General features: G+C 37.7%; 1 protein-coding gene across 1 annotated transcript in view; it reads right to left on the bottom strand.

Moving 5' to 3' along the window:
- Window positions 1–14311, bottom strand: part of SLC25A12 (solute carrier family 25 member 12) — a 103866-nt gene that overhangs the window by 37209 nt on the left and 52346 nt on the right. The window contains exons 6-10 of the mRNA XM_080799813.1: window positions 12737–12883; window positions 10426–10564; window positions 9676–9769; window positions 8000–8084; window positions 84–165 (exon numbers count right to left, since the gene is read on the bottom strand). Of these exons, the coding sequence (XP_080655939.1) occupies window positions 84–165; window positions 8000–8084; window positions 9676–9769; window positions 10426–10564; window positions 12737–12883 (547 nt within the window). The remainder of the gene's footprint in view (window positions 1–83; window positions 166–7999; window positions 8085–9675; window positions 9770–10425; window positions 10565–12736; window positions 12884–14311) is intronic.

Genomic DNA, 14311 nt, shown 5'->3' with positions numbered 1-14311 from the left:
GCACCTCTGCTGATCGGTCTCAGTCTAGTGAGGTAATATTACATGAACATAAGCCAGGAACAGCACACAGCCAAGTCACTCACCTCCAGCAACTGAACCCAGAGTGAATCTATAAGCAGACTCGGCAATCTGGAGCCAGACAGGCCTGCCTAAACCATGAGATTGCTGTGGGAGGAAAACATGTAAAAAAAAAAAAAAAAGAAATTTTTGGAAAAGTATGAGGCAAATTTTTTTAAAAAGCTACAATTCAGCTATTTTAAGATTTTAAAATGGATACCACAATTAGCATTTTAAAACCACATCCAGCCGAACAGATACCGTTACTTTTTTTCTCCCCCTCCGTTTTTTTTAACAAGCCTATTAATACCTGATTTATTTGCTACTATCGGGGAATACACCAGCATTCCAGAAAAGTGACTCTTTCAGGTAAACTAACATTTCAGGTATAAAATCCCTTACCCCCTTCTTTACTTTAACCAACCTAAAATTTAAAATATTTCTGAAATGCGCAAAAACTACCTTGAGGGTCACCTGGGTGGCTCAGTCAGTTAAGCGTCTGAGTCTTGGTTTCAGCCCAGGTCATGATCTCAGGATCATAAGATCAAGCCCCATGTTGGGCTCCATGCTCAGCAGGGAGTCTTCTTGAGATTCTCTATCTCCCTCTCCCTCTGCCGCTCCCCACCCCACTCGCTCACTCACGCTCTCTCTAAAATAAATAAAATCTTTAAAAAAACAACACTACCTTGGTTCCTCAATCAGAGAATATTGATCATAATCTACCTTTTCTAACAACTGAAAGCTGTCATATTCCTAGGCCCATCAGTTACTGCAACAAGATCTAATGCAGTTGCATGTGCTGTCTTCCCAGGCCTCACAGACATTACTTCTTTTACCAACACCTTCCTAATTTGGTTTTGCTGCCTCTCATTTACTAAGGCTGGAGACATTACATAACTAGGATTGTTAGAATTCTATTTGTAAGGCAAAGTCAAGTACTTCTTGGGGCTAAAGCGAAAACCTTTAATAACTATTTCAAGTGTTCAGAGCCTTGGACCCCTTACTTCTAGCTTTGCAGCTCACCACTGAGGTTATCACTACATAACTAAAGGATTTCTGACCTATGTTACCAAGAATTCCCTCTCCTAGGCCTATGCATTGTCCAGCTATACCTATGCAAAGAAAACAGCTGAGGGGATTTAAAAAGATAAATTCCTGAGGCTTGGAGCTTATCTCTTTTTTAAAAGCTTCAAATCATTCTGCTAGGCAGTTAGGTGGAAAACCACTATCCTAGCCACGTTTATAGTTCCACCATAGAATCTACGATGATAATGCAAAGGAAAAAAGCCCTATTGTGACTCAGAATGTTATTTCATAGGTAGCCCCCAGCATACAGGATCTAAAATAATTGGCCTATACTTGTCTGCCAGTCTGGTTCTTTAATATTTTCTTCATGAAGAAAGCAGTTACTCTCTATAAACAGTTTGAGATGAAAGAATAAAATATTTGGTTTATCATAAAGGAAAGTTGAAACATATTAACTTGGAATAAGCTTTTAAAAACCAGCATAATAAAAAGCTTAGATACGCCCATTAGAATAATTTAATGGAGAGGGAATCCATGCCTAAAATCTAAAAGAAGGGGGAAAAAAGCTAGTCCACTCTGCTTTGCTTTCATCTGTACAATCTCTTCAAAGCTCAATTAGCCAAGCTAAATATGGCAAACCCAGATATTTACAAATAACTTGAGAAGCAGTCTATAAAGGGTTTATCTGCTTCTTGTTTTGTAAATTCTGTACCATAATAAGTGTGCTTTCAGGTTTTAACCAAAACATCTGATACCTAAATATTTAATGTTTGATTGTGATCTCTGTAAGCAGAGATCTTTTAAAAAGCTCATTATGCTTGCCAGTATTGTAGTTCAATAGATTCTATAGTAAAAATGAAAATAAATAAATAATATTTGATGAAAAGTCAAAATGAAACCCTTGTAAAACTCTTGGCCAAAAAAAAAAATTAGTAGAGCACCATTATTTCAAATAATATCAGCACATATTTTACAAATCTCAACTATTACACTATACTAAATTTATTATAATCCAATTAGGTAAAAGTGTACATCTATTACATACAAAACTGAATTTAGTATGTGGAAGAAACCATCATAAAAAAAGGTGGAAAATTACAGAGTAGTACATCACCACGATCTTGTAGGAAATATATTTTTTCCTATCAAGTTAGCCCAAGCAACTACCCAGCCATCCATTATGTTTAATTTACATGCTGTAACAAAAGAGAGCAATTAATAATTGGAAGCTGATATTTTTATCTGAAATCTAATAAGGGAAAGAGTAGGATATTTTAACAATATCCTACTACAATGAGTATAAGGCTAATTTTGATTCACTCATAGAATAGCGAAAAATGGGCCATTCGAAAAGTTAATTATTTTTTGTTCTTCTTATCACTATAATAACAACACTAATTTTAGACTTTGCAGAGATGTACTATCTCCCAAAGGGTGAGAGTATTCTACCAAGTACTCAAGACCTAGGCCCTAATGCAGCCCTCAGGGGCCCAATGTTTTTCAATCTTCTGTAAATAAACTCCTTTGTGAGACCACCAGGAAGAGGCTTTCAGCAATTTCTATCCACAGTGAGACCACACTGGACTAATTTTTTAGTCAGTCCTCTGTGCATACAAAGGTAAGATGTCCATTGTATGGACAGGACTAAAGACTTGCTACAGGTCTCGTCAGATGGGGAACAAGCAGAGCAATGGCCCAGTTTCCTGTCCACCCAAGAATGATGTGACTCTTCATCATTCTTCAAGTCAACAGCTCTAACAACTCTTTGCAATTGAACACTCCTGCCAGGAAGATTTCAAGCATCTACCCCCAACATATGATTTCATTTATAAATCATACATAGTTATATTGTACTAATAATATCTATAAGAATTGAAAAGTAATATACTTTATTAAACTACATATCTTATGCATTTTAGGGGCACCTGGGTGGCTTAGTCGTTAAGTGTCTGCCTTCAGCTCAGGTCATCATCCTAGGGTCCTCGGATCCAGCCCCACGGTAGGCTCCCTACTTAGCAGAAAGCCTGCTTCTCCCTCTCCTACTCCCCCTGCCTGTGTTCCCTCTCTCACTGTGTCTCTCTCTGTCAAATAAATAAATAAAATCTTTAAAGAAAAAACAAAAACCAAATACAGATATTACGCATTTTAAACATACACTAAAAGTAGAAATTATAAGGAATGAGATGGAATAAAATGTTTTTTTAAAAATTTAATTTTCAGGGGCCCTTGGGTGGCTCAGTGGGTTAAAGCCTCTGCCTTCAGCTCAGGTCATGATCCCAGGGTCCTGGTATCGAGCCCCGCATCAGGCTCTCTGCTCTGCAGGGAACCTGCTTCCCCTTCTCTCTCTGCCTAACTCTCTGCCTACTTGTGATCTCTGTCAAATAAATAAATAAAATCTTTTTAAATTTTTTTTTTAATTTTCACTTATTAATCCAAAAATATTTTTGGGATCACTTCAATGTATTATATTGACTAAACATGCCTCAGTTTTTTAAACATGGACTGAACAAAGTGAAGCTAACCAGTTAATTCTGATTACTATGTTTCAAAATTAACATAGTTGAAAACACAATGAGTATCTTCACAGCAAAGATGATGTTTTTAACATCATATATTTTGAAGAAATTCTAGTAATGGCATTTTAGCTTAGATTTAAAAATCCTTTAAAAACAATGTGGCTGTTATGCTATCTTTTAAACACAGCAAATATAGTTTTTTTTAAAGTTTTTATTTAGATTCCAGTTCGTTAACATACAGTGTAATATTAGTTTCAGGTGTACAATATAGTGATTCAACACTGCCATAGAACACCCAGTGCTCATCACAAGTGTCATCCTTAATCCCCATCACCTGTGTCACCCATCCCCTCACCCCCGACTCACCTCCCCTCTGGTAACCATCAGCGTGTTCTCTATAGTTCAGAGTCTGTTTCTTGGACAGAAATATATTTTTAACTTCTAAAAACGTGCACATAAAGCTTTTTTTAAAATGGAGTTTCTCAATCACAATACTGTGTGAAAATAAGCTCCATTCTCATAGATTATTATTATTTTTTAAAGATTTTACTTATTTATTTGACAGAGAGAGAGAGATCACAAGTAGGCAGAGAAGCAGGCAGAGAGAGAGGAGGAAGCAGGCTCCCTGCTGAGCAGAGAGCCCGATGTGGGGCTCGATCCCAGGACCCTGGGATCATGACCTGAGCTGAAGGCAGAGGCTTTAACCCACTGAGCCACCCAGGCGCCCCTAGATTATTATTTTTAACTATGTCTCCTTTCAAAAGAATATGTTGAACTAAAACTTACAGAATAAAAGGGCTATGATCCCAAATAAGAATCCAGTAACCACTAATTCTTATTCATATGAAAAGGCTCTCCTGTGTTCAACCACACACATTTTCTTTTTTCTTTTCCTTTAAGGTTTTATTTATTTATTTGAGAGAGAGAGAATGAGAGAGAGCATGAGAGGAGAGAGGTCAGTGGGAGAAGTAGACGCCCTGCCAAGCAGGGAGCCAGATGTGGGACTCAATCCCAGGACTCAAGGATAATGACCTGAGCCAAAGGCAGTTGCTTAACCAACTGAGCCACCCAGGTGCCCACACACATTTTCTTTAACCTGTCTTCCTTTAAAGAATGTTTATAAGCCCTACAAAACTGTATGAAAACTAAAGAATTATAGTTTTCTTTAATTCTTAGCTAAAAACATCTCTATAAATACACAAATGCCTAAATGGCTTTTGGCCTCCACCCTTATTAAACAGCATTTTTTTTTAAGTACAATATATGGTCAGTAAGAAGGTTTTTTAAAGCTTAGCTAGCACTGTAACTTATGGTTCACTTGTATTCAGGTATGTAAATTAATTTAATTAATGCTATAGATTTCACTTCATGAATATTCATAAGTAGAAATGCTACTGTAGCTGTCATTCCTGTTAATGACTGTGTACTGAATTTTTAGCATTTAGGCTGAAAGAAAATACTTAGCACTAAGTACAAGATCGCCTACCGTGAGCAAATGGGCCAAAGGAAAAGATACTCTTTCCCTTAAGGTTATGATTATGATCATGAAAGTGATATTTAATAAGATTAATTAAGTGTTTTTCAAAGCAAAATAAGAGTTGAGAATCTTAACTGATTTTTAACCTGTTCCCTAAGCATATGTGTATGATAGGAAATGACTTGAGACCTCATTTGATAGTAGAAAGTTCTTATGCTTTTGTTGTTGAATGTATCTCATTCTATAAATGAGAATTAGATAAGGCAAGATCATGCCAGTAAACAAGTCAAACTACCCAACCAAAACACAGCTTCAGGCTGGAGGCCAATCCAATAAAAAGAACCGCCCCTTCAAAATAGCACACTATAAATGGAGAGAAGAAAAGGAAGGAAAAGCAGAAGATTACACAGGGGGAAGAAAAAAGCTAGATTTTAATACCTCCTGAAATGTATGATTGGAATGGAAATAAGTCCAGGGAAAATAAAACAAAATTCCTTGCGTATAGGTCACATCTGGATTTGAATTCAATATTCTCGCCCTTATAAAACAAGATTTAAGGGTCTGTGAGTTTTTTGTTTTGTTTTTTAAAATCTTTTTTTTTTTTAAGATTTTATTTTTTTATTTAACAGACGGAGATCACAAGTAGGCAGAGAAGCAGGCAGAGAGAGAGGAGGAAGCAGGCTCCCCGCTGAGCAGAAAGCCCCATGTGGGGCTCGATCCCAGGACGCTGGGATCATGACCTGAGCCAAAGGCAGAGGCTTTAACCCTCTGAGCCACGCAGGCACCCCTGTTTTGTTTTTTAGATACCACATTTAAGTGAAATGAAATGCTATTTGTCTTTCTCTGACTTGGTTCACTTAGCATAATACCCTCTAGGTCCATCCATGGTGTCACAAATGGCAAGATCTCATTCTTTTTTATGACTGAATTCTATTTCCGAGCGCGCGCGCCCACGCATACGTTTACACATCTTTCTTATCCATTCATCTACTGATGGACGCTTGGGTTACTTCCATATCTTAGCTGTTGTAATTAATGGTTGCCAGAAGGAAAGTGGGTGGGGGATGGGCAAATTAGATAAAGGGGATTAAGATAAAGGGCATTAAGATAAAGGGGATTAATCCAGTTATAAAATAAATATGTCACAGATAAAAAGTATGGCACAGGAAATATAATTATTTTGTAATCTATATTAATAGACCTATTAGCACTGAAAAATACCTCCCTTCGAAATGCAATTTTTTTAAACATCAAGACCAAATTTTTATAAATGTATACTACAAAATGCAAAATTCAATTCACTAAGCTCTTTAAATATTTCAATGTCTCAATTACTTAATAAATTCATTAAATTTTATAAATCAATGAACTGGAATAAATCCACCTATTTTTTAAAGGATCTGAGAACATTCAGTGGAAATAAACTTTGATGGCAACAGATAAGAATTTTTTGCTATTAAAGAAGCTAAACTTCTTTAATACCTGTAATGGGTTACAGGTATACTTTAATCTTCAGGAAGCTTTATTCCATTCCAAGCAAAGAAAGTATTAACATAAAAATCAATACTTTCTATTTTTAGTCTACTTATCTAACTAAAAAGTTCTTGTTTATTATGTAAAGTAGAAGTAGAAATTCTAATTAGCTTCAGAGGGAGAATCCTCATTCCATGGACCTCAAGTAGAAGAAAAATTTCCTACCAAATTTCCCAAAGTGAGCCTGACTTACATGCCCGATCTTTCACTAGCACACGTGGCTATTCACCTGTGTGGCAGCATTAAAGAAAAAGCAAACTTGGGCTCTTTCTGTGGCATGCCCACTTAGTTTTTTCTCTCTGTTTCCAGTCTTCTTCCCCATCTCCCCACACCCTTTCAATGTCTCCTAGGGCACCACAGTCTCCTAAGGAATTATGTGGGACACAGGCCTCATCTATTAAAGCAGGGAGACAGCAGAAGGACAGGGAGTAGACCTCCTAACCCTCACCCCTAACATAAAGCCATGTGACCATCACTACAACTGAGACTGCCTCTGAACACTACAGAAGTTAAGGGTGTCAGTTTAAAACAAGACCTAAAAAAATAAAACTACTGTTCTGGTCTACTCTTCCATGTAGTATCATGGGGTTTATTTTCCCACTAAGATAGATTTTTTTTTTTTTTAAGATTTTATTTATTCATTTGATAGAGAGCTAGAGAGCACAAGTAGGCAAAGAGGCAGAGAGAGGGAGAAGCAGGCTCTCCATTGAGCAAAGAGCCCTATGCAGGGCTCGATCCCGGACCCTGGGATCATGACCCGAGCTGAAGGCAGACGCTTAACCAACTGAGCTACCCAGGTGCCCCTAAGATAGTATTTTTGAAAGCAGAAATGGGACTGTATTAACTTTATGGGACTCAGAGCTATTGTTTTAAATCATCCTTTAAGAAAAAATGCTTACATTTTGTAATAATAGTCAAGGTTTTCTTTCTGGTTCATTAATTACATAGTTTTCCTGCGTTATTGTAATCTATAAAGCACAATCTCAGTGAAAGATTTACTTCATTAGAAGAATGTTTTATATTTTAAAAGCCCTATAAATATCAGTCTAATGATTCAAAGTGAACTTAACACTGATAGCTAAATGTCACTATACAAATGAAAGGAAAAAAGACTAGTAGTTCTAGGAAGAAGGAAGTCCAGCCCATGTATGTCTGCACTCTTATTTTCCTTATCTTAATAGCTAAAAGAAAAAAAAAACATAAATTTAGTTCCCCATAAAAATACTTCATGAGGGTGGGTGTAAAAGTTCTACAAAGGTAATCTTTGAGCTAAGTCAGATCTTTTTCTAGAAAGTAGTTTTTAATTTTCATAGCATTCACAGGCTCTGGGCCATTGTCTACATGATTTCAGCATTCTGGGGGGCGATTCTGTTTACGAGATGCCTCCTACCTGTCTCTGAAGTTCTGCCAGGTTGTAAGGCAAGGCCCCCTCAGCCAACGGGGCTATTCTCTCAATATCTGCCAAAGTCAAGCGCCTTCAGGCAAAAATATGGAAAAGGAAAATTGTTAGACACCAACAAACTCCTCATACCAAGATCATATTTCTTCAGAAACAAAAACAAAGGAGTGGAGGAAAAAAACTATGCTTTAAAAGTAGTATTTCTCTATTTACCCAGATCATTTTTTAGTAGAGAAAAAAAATCTCCAGGCCCAGGTTCCCACAACAAAAAGCAAAAGACCCCAGAAAAATAATGTGGAGTACACAAATTTAATAAAACTCCAATGATACATAATAAAAGAAAAGAACTAATATTACCAGAAGCAAAGTATAGACATTGACAGTTCGCACATAACTAAACATATTCCTTTGGCATACATATTTAATTCACAGGTACAAAGTACCTTGAGAAGGATAAACACAAAACTGATAAATACTGGTGGTCCTTAATGAAAGGCACAAAGGTAGAAGACAGACTTTTTATGGCACCCTCTTTTGAGCTCCAAGTTTTGAACCATAAACTACTGTTTTCCAAAAATTTACTTAAAAATAATTTTGCTCCATGATGAGGTAGGTCACTTCAGATTGTTTTGAAAAGCACTTTTTTGAAACTGTTTATATCATGAAGGAGGCTCAGTACCTTTGCTAAAAATGTGAATTCTAGATGGATGAGATATGGCCTGACATTTCACGTCAATCACCAGAGATGGGGTGGTCCATTCTGTATCATATCCAGCCTAACAATTCATTATGTAGCAAGAAGGCAATAAATCACCCAGGTATACTCAGCTTCTATTAGTTCTCAGCTCTACCATTAACTCCCATTTTTCAGATATTCCTACACTTAAATAATTACTAAAGGCGTCTAAAAAAAAATCTTATTACTTAATAGAGCATAAGCTCCCCACCCCACAAATCCTGCCAGAGTTAAAGTTTTTTCTTTTATTTGCAAAAGAACTTTGCAAATTAAAAACTCTCAATGTGCTTTGTTTTGTTTTGTTTTGTTTTTAGTCTATAAAACGGAAGCATAAAACATCTGAGCTTGTCTGGGATGATAAGCATGGTGATAATGTCACAGGCCTATTTAACAAAAATGATACCCTCTAACAAAAAATGATATATACTATTCAGTAAAATCACCATTTACAATAAACCAATAACATTATAAGACTCCTGAACATGTACTTCAGTTTATTTGATAAACTTGGGCAAATTTTCACAAATCTCTTATATGTAATCGAGTCCAGATGAAATCATTTTTTCCCATCCCTCTCTTACTTCTCACTCCCCTCTACTCTTATTTTTCTTCCCTCCCCCATTTCCCTCTCTCAAGCCCCTTAAGCTAACCCTGCTCTTTTCTTCTACCTCTCTCTCCCTCTCTTCCTTCCCTTCCCCCGTCCTCTTCTCCTTTTCCCTTTCCTTTCTCCCCTTCTCTCTGTCCATCTCCCCGACCTAAAGGTCTATCTTCCTGTCTCTCCCTCGTCCCGTTTCTCATATTGCCTATCTCTTTCTCTGAATTTGTGGACGGCATTAACTACTGTTAAAATGAACTGAAAGCATACCCTTGCTTTACATGTTAAAGAAACTGTCCTATAATAAATATCACAAAGAATTATTGAAATAGTTACCCTGTAGCATTATATAAGTCTGCAAGTTGGTAGAGGATATCAATTTCTAGTGGAGTGACCTGTCCATAGCGTATGGCACTCTGCGCAAATTCCTCTAGAAGAAAAAGAAAGTATTTTAAAATCTGAAAAGATTCTTAATATGCTTGTACTGTAACCAACTACGATCTGAAAGCTGAAGGGATCTTAGTATTATTTTAAAAATATAAAACTGAATTTAAATACCTAAGTTCAACTATGAAATTCTGAAAGCTGGCAGAAGATAAAATATTAACATCATGAACAGCAAAACCAGACAAATTAACTTCAAAGATGAAGCGATCTCTTTAGAATCCTCTCTCTTATCTTGTTTCTTTGCTTTGGTCTCCAGGGTTACAAGATAAAAGAACTGGCTATTCTCCAATCACCTAAACACCCTACTAAAATATAGCAAAAAGAACAGGCTTGCCCATCTTTCTGGGGCAACTCTTTCCTAGAACAAACAAGCTGCTGCTGCACTGCCACTGACCAGTTTGACAGATTGGGCCAAGGTTCTTTTCAAAACTGTCAAAGCACTTTTCTATTCCTGACCCCAGCATCCCATTAATTCCACCTGGGTTTTTGTAAATCACTGGGGTCCAAGTGAAGCATATACACATAGCAACATACTTTCTAGATCTGGCTTCAGAGGGGTAAACTTAGACCAATCTCACGCGCTAGATAAAGAAGAGTGAAAATGCAGACACAGATCAATACATATTTTTAAAGTCTTACCTTTTGTGACTTCAACATCTTTCCTTGTGCCGGCTAGAGTGCTGTAAATCTTACGAACAAGCTCCATGTTGTTCAGTAAGGAGTTAAATGCATTGAAGTAGGAGAAGCTGACCTGATGTGAGATACTTCCCCCAGCTGCCTAGGAAATGACAACACAAAAAGTGTAAAAAACAAATGAAAACAAAAAAAACATGTTTAAGGACACTACACTTCTCCCAAAGAAGATCCAAAGGAGTCTTCATTATTAAAGTGATTAACAACCAGTCCATAAAGACAAAGAAAGTATCATACTGAAACACTCAGTGCATTTCACGCCCTCAGGGAGGTCTATGTAATTTAGGTTTTAAGGAAGAAAGCAACATCTGGAAGTTGGACTTCATGGTTCATCTACCTATAAGGTCAGAAACAACAAATACAATTATCACAGATCAAAAACAATGGTTATTTAAACAGGATTTTCAAGATCCTCAACTATGGAACTCTTGCTAGTCCAGCATAATTCAAACATCAATGTACAACATAAAGAGTATTTTTTTAAACTTGCTTTTATTCCTATACAGACACACAAAAACCATGTAAGGTGTAAAATGTAAAGTGCTAACTTTACATTTTAAGACTATTTCACTATATCAGCCCTCCTAATCTTTTTTTTTTTTAAGGCGACTGTTATAATTAAGATATTTAACAGTTTGTGCTGGGCTCTACATCATGAAAGGTACAACTACCATAAACTCCAAAAAATGTAGAGAAAATCTAGGGAGGATTTATTCACCAGAAATTAGATCTTCAGTGGAACGGTGCAGAAGAGGTTCATGCCTGAGGACCAATGGGGGGCAATGTGGCCTTCATTACTTCTCCAGGGTGAGGAGGTAAGCTCTCTCTCTACCAGTTGGACATAAACTCAAAGAGAATATTTTTCATAGTTTATAAAGCCTAATTTCTAAGCCAGGAGTCAGAGGAACCCATACGATTAAAAACATTCTCTATTAAAAACTCAACGAAATACTTATGGAAATACCAGCGTGACCTTAATCATAAAGGTCTACTGAGAACAGTGTAGGTAATGATAGGCACCCATCCCTCACACACATGCCTTAACCCAAACATAGATGATATGTGTGTTAGCCTGAATTTGGATGCCAGTGACCCAGAAGCAGAACTCAAATTACTTAATACATTCCTTTAGGAATTGAAATGCCATTTGGTAAGCTGAAGCTATAATAGGTCTATGTGACCCAATTGGAAAAGATTAAATGGGTTCCCTCACTCCAAGGCACTGAGTGAGTCCTTCCCCAGGATAGCCCCCCACCACAACCACCACTTTCCTCCCTCTCTCCCTTTCTTTCCTTCCTTCTCTCATTTTTTGGCTGGGGTATGAGGTGAGGGTTCAGGGAGTGGGAGATGGGTGTCAAGGAGGTGAAATGTGTAGGACAAGGTGACATGCTCCATGTTCAAATTCACTGAAGAAAAAGAACAGAAGTTGATCTTTCTACCCTGGTCTAAATCAGGGATAATGATCTTCAGCTGAAACAACAAAAGTACTCACTGGCTTCCCTCCATTTAAAACAAGCAGCAATCAAAAACTTATACGTAAGTACAATGCATGAACAAGAAAACTGGTAAGTGAGGAAGGTTTCACCACTCTTTGTGAGGAAGTGAATGACATCAGTTTGCTATTGGTCCAGATGGTTACTTTGTTGAGATTAGCAGTTTGACAGAACAAAAACAGAAAAACAAACAAACAAAAAAACCCATCTGGTCCATGCAGACTGAATGCACAGGTGAAGGGGCAGAGAGAGGAGGGAGCCACAGAGGCTGATGCCCACGTATTTCCTCCATACCTTCTGCCTCGGCCATGGTTATTAAAACAGTGTAGAGGCCAGTGATGATTCCTCTAGCAAACAGCACCCTGCAGGCAACAGAGGAAGGAGCCATCTTTATAGCAAGGCTTTGGGAGCCTGGTGGAATGGAAAGAGGCCAAAGTGAAGGCAGTAGTGTCTGGGAGAGGTACTGCCACTGGAAAAAGTAATTACACACCCTTGCCTACAAACTCCTTGTTTTCTTTGGTTGGACTCTATAAATGGAAATAAACAATTTGGAAATATATGAAAGCAAGATGGTGGCTCTGAGAAAGCTATGATCCGGGGAAATTCACCATCACCCCCACCTCCCTCACACATACCTGTTTACCTTCTGTAACCAAACATAAAGTTAGAGTAGTTGAGACTCTAGGGTCCAAGGAGGCAAGCCGGGACCCAAGGGTTCAAAATTTTTAAAGAAACAGAAAATGAAGCACTTGTTTTCTACTTACTGAAACTAAGTTCTCCTCCACGAAGGGAGTAAGCATGTGAGACCGAATGGTAACCATGATGTCACTGAAATCCAAACCGGAAATCATGCCACTTTTGCTTTTGTCTTTCAGCGCAAAGGCTTGTCTTGCATGTTCCAGTTGTAGCTCCTAGAGAAAAGTTGGAAATAGGACATTAGATTGGTCAAAGCACATCCCAATTGCATGTTTTGAAGAGGAAGGACACCATTAAACATTAAAAGATGTTTAAATTTCTTTTAAACATTCATGTCTTGGGGTGCCTAGGTTACTCAGAGGGTTAGGCCTCTGCCTTGGGCTCAGGTCATGATCTCAGGGTCCTGGGATCAAGCCCCGAATCGGGCTCTCTGCTCGGCAGGGGGCCTGCTTCCCCCCCCCCCCCCGCTCTATCTGTCTACCTCTCTGCCTACTTGTGATCTCTTCTCTGTCAAATAAATAAATAAAATCTTTTAAAAAATCCACACCTTGGCTTTAATATTATACACACTGGACTCCACAGCACTGTAAGTAAATATGAAAATAGTTCCCATTTCCATGCACAGGAATTAAGCTTTAACGCCATTTATAAATTACCATGGACAAGGTTACCTTTGGAATAATTAATATACATTTGGACAACTACAATTAAATGAATATTAAATCAAGCAAGAAGTAGGCTATGTTCAATATGCTCTAGATGACAGGCTATAATATTTAATGTTATATAAAACTTACTTCTCTAATTTTCTTTAAAGGGACATCCTTCTTTTTAAGATTTTATTTATTTGAGAGAAAGAGAGCATGTGCACACAGAGGAAGAGTGAGAGGCAAAAGGAGATTCCCCAGTAAGCAGAGAGCCTGATGTGGGGGCTGGATCTCAGGACCCCGGGATCATGACCTGAGTCTAAGGCAGACACTCAACCGACTGATCCACCCAGGCGCCCCTAAGGACATCTTTTCTATATGTCGGTGCTCAAATGAAAACTGAGGAATGTGTGGTTTGACCATAATAACCAAATTCACATATAAGAGAGTGCTTGCCTCCTCCTCTAAAAGAAGCAATACATTTGCTCATTATCTCTCTCTCCAACAAAACAAGTTTTTTCATTGTTTTTTTAAATATTTTATTTAGTTATTTGTGTGAGGGAGAGAGCGTACAAGCAGGGGGAGCGCCACGCAGAGGGAGAAGCAGACTCCCTGCCTAGCAAGGAGTCTGACGTGGGACTTGATCCCAGGACCCTGGGATCATGACCTGAGCTGAAGGTAGACGCTTAACCAACTGAGCCACCCAGGCATCCCAGCAACAAAACAAGTTTCTAAAATATTTTTTCTTAATAGTTTGGCAGGCTAGAGACAAGTATATGAAAACTACTAAATCTTTCAATAGTCATAACTTTAAAAAATTAGATGATAACACTAGGAAAACATCTAAACATTGTAACACCTATCATCAAACATCTAAATGTTTAGATTTCCTTGAAAAGAGCAACAGGAGTGGAGAACTAAAACTCAACTGGTAAGTACAAAATTAACAACCAGCATGATTTGACAAAATTTTCTTTTCCCCCTCTTCTACTTTTT

The sequence above is a fragment of the Martes martes genome (assembly GCF_963455335.1).
Source record: "Martes martes genome assembly, chromosome: 3".
Lineage (NCBI taxonomy): Eukaryota > Metazoa > Chordata > Mammalia > Carnivora > Mustelidae > Martes > Martes martes.
This window is presented reverse-complemented; position numbering and strand designations above follow the sequence as displayed.